Source organism: Balaenoptera acutorostrata, chromosome 20 (assembly GCF_949987535.1).
Source record: "Balaenoptera acutorostrata chromosome 20, mBalAcu1.1, whole genome shotgun sequence".
In the NCBI taxonomy this organism is placed as follows: domain Eukaryota; kingdom Metazoa; phylum Chordata; class Mammalia; order Artiodactyla; family Balaenopteridae; genus Balaenoptera; species Balaenoptera acutorostrata.
In genome coordinates this window covers 49695613-49714928 of record NC_080083.1, presented here as the reverse complement: position 1 = coordinate 49714928, position 19316 = coordinate 49695613, and the positions used below count along the sequence as shown (strand labels likewise).

The following is a 19316-nucleotide window of genomic DNA, read 5'->3' as shown; positions in this document are numbered from 1 at the left end:
AGAATTCGATAAAAATTTGGATAAATCTATACCAAATTTGGTTATATAATAAAAGGCTAGGATATAATTTCTCATCCTATGTCCTACCTGCTTGACTTATGGAAGATTTTCACAGTAAGTAAGACACAACTTACTTCCTAGTACCTTAGCTTAGCTCTCACCTTCAATTGGAAAATCACTTAAATGCTCACCAACTATGGCAATCTCAATACAGATTAAAAAACAAGACTTGCCCAATCTAGTTCAGAGAGGCGCTGAGATAGTTTCTCTGATACTGCATGTAATTCTTGTTCTGTTAACCTCTTTCCTGCCCTCTGGGAGAAAGGTGAATCCCAGGATGAGACTGCAGCTCTGTTTTCATATCTGTAATAAAAGTGACCTTGTGACACATTTAAGTAGACAAGGGTATGTACATTACTTAGTTCAAAACTACTGCAATACGTTTTACCAAATATTTCATACTGGTCTTCACAGCAAAATTTGGAGAGTATACCCTTAACTCTTCAAATCCCTTTGCAGACAGACTGTAAACATTGAAGCCTACAGTAATGTTACCTTTTTCCTTTGCGAAGCTTCCTTGTCCTAGGGCCTTGGACCTGAACTGGATACATTTCCTGTTTGCCATCTTTAGACAACTTGGAAGTTAAGAAAACTCTATTATCGGGTTCCTATTAAAAACAGAGGAGAGTTGATTTGAAAGAGATATAAGGAAGAAACAAAAAGAAGAACATTTTGGGTGTGATGGGAAGGGAGGACCTGTGACACAAAGCTAGGTCCCTTCATTCTCCATGTTTTGCTTTTTTTAAAAACACGTTTGTCAAAACACTCTATTGATCCCCAATGCCAAAGGATGGAGCAATGTCTATAAACTTGTACTCAAAGAAAAAGTATGGCTCAGGATTGCATTCAAATATAAATGCAGGGCTTCCCTGGTGGCGCAGCGGTTGAGAATCCACCTGCTAATGCAGGGGACACAGGTTCGAGCCCTGGTCTGGGAAGATCCCACATGCTGTGGAGCAACTAGGCCCATGAGCCACAACTACTGAGCCTGCGCTTCTGGAGCCTGTGCTCCGCAACAAGAAAGGCCACGACAGTGAGAGGCCTGCGCACTGCGATGAAGAGTGGCCCCTGCTTGCCGCAACTAGAGAAAGCCCTCGCACAGAAACGAAGACCCAACACAGCCAAAAATAAATTAATTAATTAAATAAAAAGAAAACCAAAAAAACAAAAACAAATATAAATGCAAGGGAGGTGTTCTCAAATATAAAAATTTAGGGATTATGGCTACATGTGGACAATGAAAAAATGATCAAACCACAAGTGGAAAGTATTAAAGTCATTATCTTTCATATCAAGAAGTCAATAGAAACTGTCCAAAACTGAAACAAAAGACAAAACCTCCAAAATATGAATATAAACTCAACATTTTAAAGAATTTATTTCTTAACTTTGGAGGGAATCTTATGGAAAATATTTCTTGTGGTAAAGAAACATTTGATGTTTAACAACTCTTTAATTTCACTTCAGTATCTTTTTCTTCTTCTATTAAAGTAAAATTAAATGTAATACTTTTTAGTAAATAACAACTATAATATAACCACATTTTTAAAAAACATTTAAAACTGAAGTTAGTGTCCTGCTCAAGAATTATTTGAAAAAGAATATTCCCACTTAACTGCAACCCAGGTAGAGAAAAAGAATATTACCAGCAACTCAGAAGGCCTTCCACCATCCCTGCAAGCCTTCCCCAAAGGTAACCATTATCCTATGATCCCTTTTTTCTCTTTTTATCCATCTACCCTCCTATCTAAATAGATGCACAGAATGTTTAGAATTATGGTCACCTAATGCTAATTACTTTTTCGGCACCATGTGAATTTTTAATAATGAGAGTGTATCATTTATAAATTTACCCTTGGCATATACCTGAGTGTTCTTTTTTTTTTTTTTTAATAAATTTATTTATTTATTTATTTTTGGCTGTGTTGGGTCTTCATTTCTGTGCAAGGGCTTTCTCTAGTTGTGGCGAGCGGGGGCCACTCTTCATTGCGGTGCGCGGGCCTCTCACTATCGCGGCCTCCCTTGTTGCGGAGCACAGGCTCCAGACGCGCAGGCTCAGTAATTGTGGCTCACGGGCCTAGTTGCTCCGCGGCATGTGGGATCTTCCCAGACCAGGGCTCGAACCCGTGTCCCCTGCATTGGCAGGCGAATTCTCAACCACTGCACCACCAGGGAAGCCCTACCTGAGTGTTCTTGTTGCTAGAAAGATAGGAACAGGATGACTGTATAAAAAAGGATTTTATTTTCAAAGAAGAAAAGAGCAGAAGCCAATAGGCCAAAAGTTAACAGTAGTTCATGCTGGATAATAGGAATATGGATGAAAGATTATTTCTGACACTTTCCTATATGTTAAAACATTTCAATTACTTAATTAGAGACATACAATATGGGTTCTGAAACTAGAATGCTTGAATTCTAATCCTAATTCTACAATTGCTGTGTGACCTCAGACAAGATTCTTAAACTCTCTATTTCAGCTTCCCCATGGGAAATATAAATAGTACCTACTCGAGAGCTGTGCTGTAAGAAGAAATTTATTTGATACCTGCAAATTAGGGAGAACTGTGCCTGGCACAAAATAAACATTCAGTATGTGTTGGCTCTTACTATTTCCCCTTTTACATAGTCATCCTGTCCCTATCTTCCTAGGGTAAGAATATACAGGTATATGCAGAGGTAAATTTTAAGAAGTACAGTGCTTAGTGCAGTATCCTTGACTACAATTCTAGCAGAGACCTTTTTAAATCTATAGACTTTTGACCAGTTGAAAGCAAGCTTTTCCACTTACCACAGAAAATGCTGTGCCTTCTCCAGTAGAATTCATGGTATGGGAGCAGTGACTTGAACGCAAGTATTCTTTTCCCATGGGGCAGGGAGCTCGAGGCTCTGAAGGATGGTAAGGTGGATGTAAAGGAATAGCTGACCGGATAGGCTCCCCTAACTTCCTAGCATTTGGAATCATATCCACAGAAGGAATTTCTGCTAGTTGGACAAATCAAAGTGGACATTAAGATGAACTCTAAGAAATAAACCATTTTATATATATATATATATCCTGTATCATTTTATATATACACATACCCTATACAAACATGTTCACACACAATACTTAGAAATGTATTTTAAACTTGATTAAAAAAAAAAAAAACACACCAAAAAAACAATGAAAATAGGGACTCATCCTCAGTAAACAAGTAGGGACCTAATTAAATCAGGAAGAATGTAATTTTAATGTTATTATCATAAAAATGCTTCCTAAAAAGTTATTTAAAAATAATGAAAAATTACTAAAAACCTAAATTACTAAAAACCTAAAATTACTAAAAACAATGAAAATAGGGACTCATCCTCAGTAAACAAGTAGGGACCTAATTAAATCAGGAAGAATGTAATTTTAATGTTATTATCATAAAAATGCTTCCTAAAAAGTTATTTAAAAATAATGAAAAATTACTAAAAACCTAATTTAAAAATAATGAAAAATTACTAAAAACCTATAAATTATGGTTCATCCACATGTTATAAAAATAGTTAGCCATTAACAATGACTTTATATAATACTAACCATATGAAAACCTCAGAGACAGTACAAAATGAGAATATTTTTCAAGTTATTATAATTTGAAGACCACCAACTGATATCTAATCAGTCTAACATAACAGATTCTTATTGTCCTAAAGTCTCTGTTTGAGAGGAGACGATTTAAATAAAATAGCGGATGCAAAACATGTGACCAAAGACCATCTTATGAAGAAATCCGAGTTCATAATTAATGGCAAACATTTACAAATGAGGTCACGTAAAACCAAAATGAATCGCATTAATTGTAGAGCAACAAAAGTAAAAAGGCTAATAGCAACTGCTGCAAGAACTACTGTCTCCAACTCACAGCAAGAGTCTCAAGAACTCAGTGTATTACTACTCACTGTCTTCAACAAAGGATGTCCCACTCTTGGACAAAAAACTAGATGAGGGAGTGTTCAGCACTTCTTCATGTGAGTCAGAACATGGTAGGGTTGAGGCTTTTTTAGACTGCATTTCATTAGGACCTTGGGCACCTAGAAAATATTAAAGTAAAACTTTTTTATTGCTGAATGTTAAGACTAAAAGCTACGAGTTTAATACCCTGAGGATAAAAATATCAGAAGTGACATAATCATAGAACTATGTTGGTCTGATTGCTTGAAATACCAATTACTTTTAATAACTATCAGAGAGCAATACATAGTTCTGTAGCCCAGAATCATTTATATAACTTAAAAACAAAGTTTTACACAGTGTTTCATTCCTTTGCTTTAGAAAAATAGGTGCCAGACTTGTAACAGAAATGCTGACTGTTGCACAGGTATATCTCTAAACTAGAGATCTCGGCTGGTACCATAATCAAAGATTTGTAGGTCAAACAAATTGTTTTGTCTAATTTTCAAACGCTTAATATTTTGAATCAGCTCTATAATGTTAGTACACAGAGAGCTACATTAAAAATAGTTCTGAAATTGAGGGAATATCCACTTTGCTCCCTTGGAAATCTACAACACACAAACTTCCCACAAACAAAATGGATTAATGACTTCCCCTCTCTAAATAACTTTCTACTTATCTATCCCTTCTTCAGTTTAATGAAAGACTTCACCATAAACTTATTCCTCACTTCAAAGGTATGAGAATGCACCCTGAAAACTCATTGTTTACCAATACGGTCAACTGATAAAATCACTAAATACAGAAAAATTCACCTTGTACAGATCCCCAAATCCACACAATTTATTCCCGAATACTGTATTTTCAAATTTTTGACACTCAACTGATGTCTTTTAAAAATCTGCAAATACATCTTTTTGTGCTCTCCTTTCCCACAATCCAGTGCAATATGGCCATTTTCGTATCAAAATGTTTTAAGTATGTAAATTTCCCTCCATAACTTCGTATTTCACATGTATATCCTCTAAGACATAATGTTCAAAATTCACAACTTGGTCCTCGATTTCATGATACTGAATTTGTCCTCAGTTTGACCACAGACTAATTCATTTTTATCTAGGTCCCTTTTTTTCTTCGGCTCCTTGAATAACCATTTCACATGCTCTTTCTTTTTTGATGGAATTTCTCCTAAAATCTCATGCTTAGTTATCATCTGGAAATTTTAATTTGTCAGAATGAAAGTTACACAAATTTCTCTCAATGATCTTCAGACTGTTTTAGAAGATACTGTTTTATTATTGCAGAGACTGTGAACTTCTCTACTGTAAGCATTAATAATATTTCAATTAGGGAGTTCCCCGGTGGCCTAATGGCTGGGATTCCAAGCTTTCAATGCCATGGCCAGGGTTCAGTCCCTGGTCAGGCAACTGAGATCCCGGAAGCTGCACGGTGTGGCCAAAAAAAAAAAAAAAAAAAGAAAGTCAATTATTTAAGTATCTGTATAGTAAATACATCTCATTTACCAAAAAAAACAACGGTCTTCAGTAGAACAAATGAGTGAAGATGGTCAGAAGGTACAAACTTCCAGTTATAAAATAAGTAAGTCGGGCTTCCCTCGTAGCGCAGTGGTTGAGAATCTGCCTGCCAATGCAGGGCACACGGGTTCGAGCCCTGGTCTGGGAGGATCCCACATGCCGCAGAGCAGCTGGGCCCGTGAGCCACAATTACTGAGTCTGCGCGTCTGGAGCCTGTGCTCCGCAACAAGAGAGGCCGCGATAGTGAGAGGCCCGCGGACCGCGATGAAGAGTGGTCCCCGCTTGCCACAACTAGAGAAAGCCCTTGCACAGAAACGAAGACCCAACACAGCCATAAATAAATAAATAAATAAATAAATATTAAAAAAAAAAATAAGTAAGTCATAGGAATGTAATGTACCGTATGGTGACTACATTAATACTGTATTGGGGGGGGTGCCCTGGGCGCCAAAGGCCTCTCATCCCAGGCTCCTCCATAAGGAATCTGGCTCACGCCACCTATAAAGCAAACCCCAATTCTTGTAGAGGCCTCATTACCCCCTCCCCCACTCAGAGTCACAGAGCAGCAGTGCCTTGGCCCCAGGGGCAGGCCAGATTTGCAAAATGGTGAGACCCTGCTGTGTATCCTGTTACGAGGTGCATAGGAAGGGGTTTCTCCTTACTTATATAAAAGGTTTAAGGAAGGGAGATGGCCCAGATGGCAGAGTAGAAAGACTCTGAGCTCACCTCCTCTCATGGGCACATCAAAATCACAACCATCTGCAGAACAGCCATCGATGAAAAAGATAGGACCCTACCAAAAAAGATCTTCTACAACTAAAGACATAAAGAATGAACCACAACAAGATGGCTAGGAGGGGCAGAATTGCAATATAGTCAAGTCCCATATCCCCCAGTGGGTGACCCACAAACGAGAACAATTACTTTGCAAAGGTTCTGCCAAAGGCGTGAGAAGTCTTGAGTCCCACATAGGCTCCCCAGCCTGGGGGGCCTGCACTGGGAAGATGAGCTCCCAGAACATTTGGCTTTGAAGACCACTGGAGATTACTTTTGGGAATCCCAGAGGGCTGCAGGAAATAGAGATTTCATTCTTAAAGGGCACACACAAAATCTACTGAGACCCAGGACAGAAGCTGTAATTTGAGAGGAGCCTAGGCCAGACCTACTTGCTGATCTTAGAGAGCTTCCCGGAGAGGCAAGAGGCAACTGGAGTTCACCTGGGAACACAGACACTGGCAGCAGCCATTTTTAGGAGCTCCTTCTACCATGTGGATCCTGGTGCTGGCAAGTGCCATTGTGGAATCCTACCTCTAGCTCATTAGCGCCAAGACATGGCCCCAACCCAACAGCTTGTAGGTGCCAGTGCTGGGACACATCAGGCCAAGCAACTAACTGGGCAGGGACACAGCCCCACCCTGGCCCTGCCCTTCAGGGAGCCTGCTCTAGCCTCTGGACCAGCTTCTCCCACCAGGAGACAGACATGAGACTCAAGAAAACTAGTCCTGGGACTTCCCTGGTGGCGCAGTGGTTAAGACTCTGCGCTTCCAATGCAGGGGGCCCGGGTTCGATCCCTGGTCAGGGAACTAGATCCCACATGCATGCTGCAATTAAGAATTTGCATGCCACAACTAAGGAAGCCTTCCTGCTCAACTAAGGAGCTGGCAAGCCGCAACTAAGGAAGCCCGCCTGCCGCAACTAACAAGCTGGTGAGCCTCAACGAAGGAGCCTGTGAGCCTCAACTAAGACCTGGCGCAACCAAATTAATTAATTAATTAATTTTAAAAAAATTATTAAAAAAAAAAAAGAAAGAAAACTAGTCCTGCAACTTATGGACCCAGCCTGCTCATTAGCAGGCCAGACCCTGTGCTGGGACCAGCTGGGCCACAGCCCTCCCCACTAGCAGGCCAACACAAGCTTCAGGACACCCCAGACCCCATACTCAACTGTATCAGGAACTGCCCCCCCAACCCCCCACCCCCACCCAGCAATCCAACACAAGCTCTGGGACCCTGGGCTCTGCAACCAGGACCTGGCTCTGTCCGCCAGTAGACCAGCACTAACCCAGGACCTGGCTTCACCCACCAGTGGGCAGGCAACAGCCCTGGAGTCTTCTAGACCCTGACTCTCCCCACCACTGAGCCAGTATAAGCCCCAGGGGTCCCTGTGGTTATGCAGTTAGCCACCTCGTGACCAGCCAACCAGCAGCTGGCAGCCTCTGCACAAGGCAACCAACTGGCCCAGGGGCCAACCAAGCATACCAGACTGCCCACATAGTGAGCCCACCACAACAGAAAGACCCATGCAGTCCTCATAGGGGGAACCCCTAGAGCATATAGCTCAGGTAGGACATACTGCTGGGACACATAGGGCGTTTCCAACAAAAGGCCACTTCTCCAAAGTTGGGAAATACAATCAACATACCAGATACATAAAAATAAAAATAGCAACTTAGGCAAAATGAGGCAACAGAGGAACATGTTCCAGATAAAGGTACAAGATAAAACCCCAGAAGAAGAACTAAGTGAAGTGGAGATAGGCAATCTACTGGAGAAGGAGTTCAGGGTAGTGATCATAAAGATGATCAAAGAACTCGGGAGAAGAATGGATTCACAGAATGAGAAGTTAGAAGTTTTTAATGAAGAGTTAGAAAATATAAAGACCAAGATGGAAATAAAGAATACAATAACAAATGAAAAATACACTAGAAGGAATTAAAAGTAGACTAAATGATACAGAGGAATGGATCAGTGAGCTAGAAGACAGGGTAGTGGAAATCACTGATGCTGAATGAATTAAAGAGAAATCAAAAGAAATGAGGACACTTTAAGAGACCTCTAGGACAACATCAGGTGCACTAATACTCGCATTATAAACGTTACAGAAGGATAAGAGAGAGAGAAAGGAGCTGATAACATATGAAGACGTAATAGCTGAAAGCTTCCCTAACCTGGGAAGGGAAACAGACAGTCAAGTCCAGGAAGCACAGAGAAGTCCCATGCTACAAGACACACTCTAGTTCTAAGGGCTAATATTAAAGATAAAGAGAGAATATTAAAAGCAACAAGGGGGGCTTCCCTGGTGGCGCAGTGGTTAAGAAACCACCTGCCAATGCAGGGGACACGGGTTTGAGCTATGGTCTGGGAAGATCCCACATGCCGCGGAGCAACTAAGCCCATACGCCACAACTACTGAGCCTGCACTCCAGAGCCCGCGAGCCACAACTCCTGAAGCCTGGGTGCCTAGAACCCATGCTCTGCAACAAGAAAAGCCACCGCACTGAAACGAAGAGCAGCCCCTGCTCACCGCAACTAGAGAAAGCCTACGTGCAGCAACAAAGACCCAATGCAGCCAAAAATAAATAAATTAAATAAATAAATTTTTAAAAATACCTTTAAAAGCAACAAGGGAAAAGCAACAAATAACATACAAGAGAACTCCTACAAGGCTATCAGCTGACTTTTCAGCAGAAACTCTGCAGGCCAGAAGGGAGTGGCAGGCTATATTTAAAGTGATGAAAGGGGAAAACCTTCAACCAAGAATACTCTACCCAGCAAGGCTCTCGTTCAGATTTGATGGAGAGATCAAAAAGTTTACAGACAAGCAAAAGCTAAAAGAGTTCAGCATCACCAAACTACTTTACAACAAATGTCAAAGGAACTTCTCTAAGTGAAAAAGAAAAGGCCATAACTAGAAAGGTGAAAGTTACAAAATGAAAAAGTTCATTGCTGAAGGCAACCATACAGTAAAGGTAGGAAATCATCCACACACACAGTTAGTAAGGTTAAAAGAGAAAAGGAGCAAAATCATTTATATCCACGATAAGCAGTTAAGGATACACAAAACAATTAGATGTAAGATATAATATCAAAAACAGTAATCATGAAGGAAGAAGAGTACAAATGCAGGGTTGTTAAAATGCATTTAAAAGTGAGAGATCAGCAACTTAAGACAATCACATATATATATGGAAAGAGAGAGAGCCACTGCAAATGGAAAACAAAAGAAAACTGTGGTAGCAATACTCATATTAGACAAAACAGACATTAAAGACTGTTACAAAAGACAAAGGAGAACATTATGTTATGATCAAGGGATCAATCCAAGAAGAAGACAAAACAACTGTAAATATATATGCACTCAATATACAAGCACCTCAATACATAAAGCAAACATTAACAGACATAAAGGAAGAAACTGACAGTAACACACTAATAATAAGGGACTTTAACACCCCACTTACATCAATGGGCAGATCATCCAGACAGAAAATCAATAGGGAAACACTAGCCTTAAATGACACATTAGACCAGATGGGTTTAATAGATATACAGAACATTCAATCCAAAAGAAGCAGCATGCACATTCTTTTCAAGTGCACATGGAACATTCTCCAGGATAGATCACATGCTAGGCCACAAAACAAACCTCAGTAAATTTAAGAAAACTGAAATCACATCAAGCATCTTTTCTGACCACAACACTAGGAAGCCAGAAATCAACTACAAGAAAAACTGCAAAAAACACAAACACACAGAGGTTAAGCAATATGCTGCTAATCAATGGATCACTGAAGAAATCAAAGAGGAATTAAAAAAATACCTGGAGACAAATGAAAACAAAAACATAATAATCCAAAATCTATGCGATACAGCAAATGCAGTTCTAAGAGGGAAGTTAGTGATACAAGCTTACCTCAGGAAACAAAAAAAAAACTCAAATAAAAAACCTAACCTTATACCTAAAAGAACTAAAAAAAGCACAAACAAAACCCAAAGTTAGCAGAAGGAAAGAAAGGTCAAAGCAGAAACAGATAGAGACTAAAAAAACAATAGAAAAGATCAATGAAACTAAGAATTGGTTCTTTGAAAAAACAAACAAAATTGATAAACCTTTAGCGAGACTCATCAAGAAAAAAAGAGAGAAGGTCCAAATCAATAAAATCAGAAAGGAAAAAAGAGAAGTTACAACCAGCACCAAAGAAATACAAAAGATCATAAGAGACTACTACAAACAACTAGATGCCAATAAAATGGACAACCTAGAAGAAAAGGACAAATTCTTAGAAATGTACAATCTCCCAAGACTGAACCAGGAAGAAACAGAAAATACGAACAGACCAATTACCAGTAACGAAACTGAATCACTAATTTAAAAACTCTCAACAAAGAAAAGTCCAGAACCAGATGGCTTCACAGCTGAATTCTACCAAACATGTAGAGAAGAGTTAACACCTAATCTTCTCAAACTATTCCAAAAAATTGCAGAGGAAGGAACACTTCCGAACTCACTCAATGAGGCCAGCATCACCCTGATACCAAAACCAGACAAGGATATCACAAAAAAAGAAAATTACAGGCCCAAATCACTGGTGAACATAGATGCAAAAATTCTCAATGAAATATTAGCAAACCGAATCCAACAATGCATTAAAAGGATCCTACACCATGATCAAGTGGGATTTATCCCCGGGATGCTAAGATTTTCAGAATCTGCATATTTGTTAATGTGATACACCACATTAACACACTGAAAGAATAAAAATCAAAGGATCATCTTAATAGATGCAGAAAAAGCTTTTGACAAAATTCAACACCCATTTATGATAAAAACTCTCCAGAAAGTGGGCATAGAGGGAACATACCTCAACATAATAAAGGCCATATGCAAGAAACCCACAGTTAACATCATACTCAATGGTGAAAAGCCAAAAGCATTTCCTCTAAGATCAGGAACAAGACAAGGATGCCCTCTCTCACCACGTTTATGCAACATAGAATTGAAAGTCCTAGCCACAGCAATCAGACAAGAAAAAAAAATAAAAGGAATCTAAATTGGAAAGGAAGAAGTAAAACTGTCACTATTTGCAGATGACATGATACTACATATAGAAAATCCTAAAGAAGCCGCCAGAAAACTACCAGAGCTCACCAGTGAATTCAGTAAAGTTGCAGAATACAAAATTAATATGAAGAAATCTGTCGCAATTGTATACACTAACAACAAACTATCAGAAAGAGAAATTAAGGAAACAATCCCATTTGTCATTGCACCAAAAAGAATAAAACACCCAGGAATAAACCTACCTAAGGAGGTAAAAGACCAGTACCCAGAAAACTATAAGACACTGATGAAAGAAACTGAAGACGACACACACATGTAAAGATATACCATGTTCAAGAATTGGAAGAATATTGTTAAATTGACTATACTAGCCAAGGCAATTCACATATTCAATGCAATCCCTACCAAATTACCAATGACATTTTTCACAGAACTAGAACAAATAATGTCAGAATTTGTATGGAAACACAAAAGACCCTGAATAGCCAAAACAATCTTGAGCAAAAAAGGAGCTGGAGGATTCATGCTCCCTGACTTCAGACTATACTACAAAGCTACAGTAATCGAAACAGTATGGAACTGGCACAAAGCCAGATACATAAATCAGTGGAACAGAATAGAGAGCCTAGAAATAAACCCACACACTGAAGGTCAATTAATCTATGACAAGGAGGCAAGAATATACAATAGAGAAAAAGTCCTTCAATAAGTGGTGCTAGGAAAACTGGACAGCTACATGTAAAAGAATGAAATTACAACATTTTCTCACACCATATAGAAAAATAAACTCAAAATGGATTATAGGTCTAAATGTAAGACCAAAAACCATAAAACTCCTAGAAGAACACTCTTTGACATAAATTGTAGCAATATCTTTTTGGCTCTGTCTCCTAAAGCAAAGGAAATAAAAGCAAAAATAAACAAATGGGACCTAGTTAGACTTATAAGTTTTTGCACAGCAAAGGAAACCATCAACAAAAAGACAACCTTTAGGGACTTCCCTGATGGTCCAGCAGTTGAGACTCTGTGCTTCCAATGCAGGGGGTGCGGGTTCGATCCCTGGACAGGGAACTAAAATCCCATATGCCACGCAGCATGGCCAAAAAAACAAACAAAAAAACAAAAAAAGACAATCGTTAAAATTAGAAAATATTTGCTAATGAGATGACTGACAAAGGGATTAATATCCAAAATATATAAAAGGCTCATACAACTCAACATCAAAAAAAGAAACCCAATTAAAAAATGGGCAGAAGACCTGAAGAGACATTTTTCCAAAAAAGACATACAGATGGCCAACAGGCACATGAAGAGATGCTCAATATCGCTAATCATCAGAGAAATGCAAATTAAAACCACAATGAGATATCACCTCACACTTGTCAGAATGTCTATCATCAAAAAGACCACAGATACCAGGGAAAACCGTAATTCAAAAAGATACATGCACTCCAATGTTCATTGCAGCACTATTTACAATAGCCAGGACGTGGAAGCAACTTAAATGTCTATCAAGAGAGGGATGGATAAAGAAGATGTGGTACATATATACAATGCAGTACGACTCAGCCATAAAAAAAGAATGAAATAATGCCATTTGCAGAGATGTGGATAGACCTAGAGAGTGTCATACAGAGTGAAGTAAGTCAGAAAAATATTGTATAATATCACTTACATGTGGAATCTAGAAAAATGGTACAGATGAACTTATTTGCAAAGCAGAAATATAGACACAGATATAGAGAACAAACTTATGGATACCAAGGGGGGGAGGGGGCGGATGGGATGAATTGGGAGATTAGGATTGACATATATACACTACTATGTATAAAACAGATAACTAATGAGAACCTACTGTATAGCACAGGGAACTCTACTCAATGCTCTGTGGTGACCTAAATGGGAAGGAAATCTAAAAAAGAGGGAATATATGTATACATATAACTGATTCACTTTGCTGTACAGCAGAAATTAACACAGCATTGTAAAGCAACTATACTCCAAAAAAAATTAATAAAAAAAATAATACATTAAAAAAAAGTGTATGTTGACCCCCTCCAAAAAAAAAAAGACCACAGATAACAAATGTTGGTGAGGATGTGGAGAAAAGGGAACCCTTGTACACTATTAGTGGGAATGCAAATTGGTGCTGCCACTGTGGAGAACAGTACAGCAGTTTTTCAAAAAGCTAAAAACAGAACTACCGTATGACCCAGCAACTCCACTTCTGGCTATATATCCAAAATAAATGGGAACACTAATTTGAAAAGATACATGCACCCCCAACATTCATAGCAGCATTATTTATAATTGCCAAGATACAGAAGCAACCTGTGTCCATCAACAGATGGATGGAGAAAATGTGGTGTGTGTATATATATATATATATATATATATATATATATATATATACACATATATATATGTGTATATATATATATACATACACAATGGAATACTACTCACCCATAAAAATGGAATGAAAATTTTGCCATTTGCAACAACATGGATGGACTTGGAGGGTATTATGCTAAGTGATATAAGTCAGAGAGAAAAACAAATACTATATGATATCACTTATATGTGGAATCTAAAAAATAAAACAAACTAGTGAATATAACAAAACGGAAACAAACTCATAGATATAGAGAACAAACTAGTGGTTACCAGTGGGGAGGGGGCAAGACAGGGATGGGGTTAAGAGGTACAAACTATCATGTACAAAATAAGCTACAAGGATATATTGTACAACACAGGGAATATAGCCAATACTTTATAATAACTATAAATGGAATATAAAAATTTAAAAATTGTGAATCACTATGTTGTACACCTGTAACATATAATATTGTACATCAGTTATATCTATTTTAAAAAAGGTTTAAGAAGAAAATAACTGTGTTGTATATTTGAAAGTTGCTAATAGAGTAGATCTTAAAAGTTCTCATCACAAGAAAAAAATTTGTAACTTTTTGGTAATGAATATTAACTAGACATACTGTGGTAATCATTTTGCAATACATACTACTGAAGAATCATATTGTACATCTGTATAAGTAATATAATGTTATATGTCAATTATATTGCAATAAAAAAGAAAGATTTATAGTCCTGGAATTAAAGCCTAAATTAGATGTCTAAGAATGTGTATGATGACATTTATCTGATGAATTAAAATCCAAATATAAAAGGAAGCTACCATATGACATCAAACCCAAACACCTTAGCCTGGCTTTTCTCTCAACCATTTCTTTTTTTCTTTTAATTGCATTATAATCTGAATAGTTAAAATCTGAAAATAATAATTCACTTTTTATAGATATAACCTTTCTACATGGCACTTGCTATCACAGAACACCATTTCTAAAATCACCATCCCTTTCATCTGACTCTACCTTGAAGAAACATTCTTGCATTACCTACACTTGACTCTGGTCATTCTGCTACTTTGCCCATCCCAGTGGCAAGTACATGTCTTTGGCTTACTGTCTGACCTCCCAAACATAGGTTCTTCGAACACAATTCCTTGGAATGGAGTGTCTATTCCTTGGAATTAGAGTATTAATGCTGAAAGGGATTTCAAAGATGGTTTAGTTTAATTCTCTAATTTCACACTTGAAGAAACAGAGGCTCAGAAAAGATAAGGGGCTTGTCCAAAGTCACAGTGCCAGCAGCAGAGTCTGGAAGACAATGTAGGCCACTTGATTCCCATAATTTAATGTACTTAATTCTACTCTAGCATTCCTGTTCTTCCATTTAAAAACATACTTATTGTGGGCCTACTGTTTTGCTAATTTTTGGAATACTAAGACGAATGTGAATAATTTTATCAGACATTTCACTTACTTGTCTTATTTATTGACTGCCTCCACAAGTAGAATATATGTTCTATAAGGGAAGGGATTTGTGCCTGTGTCTATTCTGTTTACTACTGTATCACCACTGCCTGGCAAAGGGAAGGCATTAAATAAATATTTGCTGAATGAATATGAGGTCGCTACTGTCCCTGGAACTCAAAGTTTACATAATACTCAAGGTGAGAAGACCACAATGTAGGAATACAGAGCCTCAGAGGCTGGGCTTTGTATAGAGTGAGTTTGCCAGAAACAGGAAGGAAGAGCATTCCAACAAAAGAAACTATATGATGTTGGAAGTTTCCTGGTGGCCTAGTGGTTAGGATTCTGGGCTTTCACTCCCATGGCCCAGGTTCAATCCCTGGTCAGGAAACTGAGATCCTGCAAGCTGCATGGCACAGCCAAAAAAAAAAAAAAAGAAAAGAAAAGAAAAAAGAAACTATATGATGCCAAGAGAAAAGCAAGACAACCAAGATGGGCAAAACAGGAAGTGGGATGGTTGGAGGAGGGCAAGGTGAGAGTCTCAAAACAGGCCTGAGAGATATTCAGGTTTACTGTGTATAAGCAGGAGACTGTTGGAAATATAGCCTGAAGCCTGGGAGAAAAACTGCCACTGGATGTACACACTTGGTTGAAACCATGAAAAAAGTGAGTCACCCAGCTCAGGAAACTATACTTAAGGGGTATTTTGAGTGTGACCAGACTGTTAAGCTGCATCCAGAATTTTCTTCCTAGGGTATCAAGTCCCACATATTACATGACAAACTTGCATCCACCTATTTGCCCATGTGCCTAGGACTCCCACTTGACTCATTCTGGACAACTGTTCATATATAGTGGGTAACTGTAGTATTCTGGAATTTCAATTTTGATGTCCAGTTAGGGCTCTCTCTATTCTTCTCAACTTTTAAACACTTCTAAGTATAACTATTTACATTTTCACAGTTTTATGTTGAATAACAATAACTGATATTTGAAGTTTAACTACTCACCATTACTTCTTAGAGAAAAGGTGTGTGCTGTGTCTCCAAGTCTAATTATTTCACCAGTGGATTCTGCTTCATCTCCACCCCAAGAGGGGCCCAATGCATCAGATGACGAGGAGCACCTGAAAGAGTTTCCTCACTTACTGATGGCCTGGCCTGACCACAAAGGGCCCTTTCTGTGAGGATCCCGAGAGCTGCTTCAAGCAGCCTGCCTATGGATGTTCAGATTCGTCATTGTTATGTGCAGAAAACAGGAGACTTTTCCTTCTGCTGCTTATCTGTTTTAACTGATACATGTATGGCGGGAAAAGCTGTGTATAAAGTGTCAAAGATTAAATGTACAGGCGAATATACACAGAGAACAATAAATACTGGTTACTTTAGAGGTGTGGAAGTGAAGGGAATTTAGGTGGGATATTAATTTTGTATTAAACATCCTTTTATTGTTTCACTTCTGCACTTCTGTTATTTTTTTAATCTAATAATGAAAAATAAAGTCAAAAAATTTATTTTCTGATGGTCTCCTTTAAAACACATTTTCTACAACATACTATATTTAAACAAGAAGGCTTTGCCTGTGCTTTTCAAACCATGACAAACTCCATAAAAAAACTGATAATCGGATACTTAAAGGAAAATCATAGCAGCATGTTCAACCTCTTCTTGGCAGAAGTACAATCAAACCTGCAACAACATTACATTTTGCCTATGAAAACAGCATAAATTTTAAAACTCTGGTATTGGTTGGTGATACTGGTTGATAAGGGTGCAGTAACCCAGTACTTTTATACTGCTGGTGGGTATTTAAATAGTCACAGCCTTTTTGGAAAGTAATTTGGCAACTTTTAATAGCCTTATATCATTCATAGTCTTCGACTCTCAATGTAGCTTAAATATATGAGTGGGAGGAGGGTAGAGAAAGAAACAGAAGTATGTATCACATTAAAAAAATAATAATAATATGAAAAACAAAGGAACAACTACCTCCACTTCAGAGGCGTGGTTTAATAAATTATGATGCACCCATATGCATGATATGTTATACAGTGATTAAAAATGATTTTTATAAAGAGTTTATTAAGTTAGGAAAAGACTTGATGTGTTAAACTTTAAAATGCAGGGAACAAAATTATACAGACAATATGACTAAATCCCCAAAAGAAAAACACAGTAAAAAAGGCTAAATTACAACAAAATGTTAACAAGCAGTTACTTAGTTCTGAATGATACAGTTCATCTTTTTTCTTTTTTATTCCTCTGTACTTTCCAAGTTTTCAACAAGGAACATAAACTACTTTGATGATTAAGGGAAATGTTTTAAATTAAGTAGGTGGCTAATGCTGAGAATTAAGTACTATATATAGCTCGAGGTTCTTAAAACTCCCTCAGGGAGGTTTAAAACATGAGAAGTTAGTAAATTTTCACATCAGCTTTGTTTTTTGTTTTGTTTTTTTGCTGTCATTCTGGTATATTGTGTGCAATTTTAATTCTTAGTAGAAAGAAAAGCATAACTTGTTTTGCTTAAATTCACAGATATTGAGTGCTACCTCTCAAAAGAAACTCTTTTCCATGATGATCTGGATTCTTTAGTACTTTCTCGCTCTTCCAAAGGGTCTCCTCGATGGGATCCTTTAGAACCCTGTCCAGTTTCACCTGTTTAGAACAGATAAAAACAATACCAAAAAACCCAAGTTAATGCAACTATTTCTCTACAGGGGATGGGTAGAGGTAAGGACAGTAAAATACCCTCAACCCCTTCCTGGTAAACTGGGCTCTAGTGAAAGTGAAGTAAGAACCAAATCATTACTTGCAATGAGCACGCAAGTGTTGCTTTAAAAGCAGGGTCTACAGTTGTATTAGCAATGTTCTATTTTTTAAGCCAGGTGGTAGGTTCATTTAGTATTCTTTACACTTCTCTATCTGTGAGATAGAGATATCTATGAGATATCTGAGGCAAGATGACTAGGATGTGGCTTCAGGAAAACATGACTATGTCAGCCTACCTCAAGCTGCAAGACAATCATGCCCTAGCCTAAGATAAGAGTGAGACCACATCAAGGTGTGGATGAAATTTTCCTTAAGACTATCAACCTTGGGACTTCCCTGGCGGTCCAGTGGTTAAGACTCTGTGCTTCCACTGCAGGGGCATGGGTTCGATCCCTGGTCAGGGAGCTAGGATCCCTCATGCCACACGGCACACCCAAAAAAAAAAAATAAGACTCTCAACCTTTTTTCTACCCCAACATACTTAAGAAATACACTTTCACAGTGGCAGTAACTCACTAGGGAAGTGATTTCAGGAGGTATGTGGATGAAACCTCCTACTTCAGATATACCCGTCTGGATATTCCCATCCCACTTCTAGAGATTTCCTGTTTAAACAACCACCTTCACTTTTTTCTGTTTCTATATTCGCCAAGCAACATTTTAACAACATTAGTCAATATTCATTGTGTATTTACTCTGGGCTAGGTTCAATACTAAATTATTTATGCATATCTATTAACCTTCACTACAATCATGAAAGAATTTCAGATGAGAAAACTGAGGCTTAGAGAGCTTCAGTCCTACAGTGAGGGATGAAACTTAGTGAGTCATACAGTGAGTGGCAGCATTAAGCCCATAGTCTGCCTTCAAATCCCTTGATCTTCAGTGGTAAATGATAACGCTAGCTCAGAAGAAACTGCTCTGTACCTGACATGACTAGTGATAATACAGATTTATTTCCCATTATTAATTGGCATTTTGAAGATTCTGATCAGCTCTAGGTAATACTGCTATATAAACTTGGACCTGCAAAGGTGAGAATCAGACTTCAGAAAACATTCTCCAACTACAGTACTATCACATAGGGAGGCCCCATCTGAGCAACTCCCTTCTAGCAGCACTAAGCTTATCATATCCTACTGACCTCCCCTGGGAAGATCCCCCTCTCAGCATTTCTTTATTACCAGCCTCACATGTAAGTATCTCTCAGTCTGTCCTCCTCTCCATCCCCACTGCCTATCATCTCTCCCTTACATGCAATCAAGTACTACATCATAAAAATTCCTGTCGTTAGAACATTTCAAATTAATCACTCTTTTAGGTAGTTTTCTTCCCCTTACTCTTGCTGCTA

At 38.2% G+C, this 19316-nt stretch overlaps 1 protein-coding gene across 3 annotated transcripts in view; it reads right to left on the bottom strand.

The window, feature by feature from the left end:
- The window catches only part of CEP95 (centrosomal protein 95), a 66897-nt gene that overhangs the window by 40931 nt on the left and 6650 nt on the right, over positions 1-19316 (bottom strand). For 2 of the 3 annotated variants that reach the window (XM_057535544.1, XM_057535542.1), the window contains exons 5-11: positions 17746-17851; positions 16205-16320; positions 12346-12429; positions 3988-4119; positions 2849-3042; positions 556-668; positions 234-363 (exon numbers count right to left, since the gene is read on the bottom strand). In XM_057535544.1, coding sequence (XP_057391527.1) covers positions 234-363; positions 556-668; positions 2849-3042; positions 3988-4119; positions 12346-12429; positions 16205-16320; positions 17746-17851 — 875 coding nt within the window. The remainder of the gene's footprint in view (positions 1-233; positions 364-555; positions 669-2848; positions 3043-3987; positions 4120-12345; positions 12430-16204; positions 16321-17745; positions 17852-19316) is intronic. The other variant, XM_057535543.1, reaches the window with a different exon arrangement.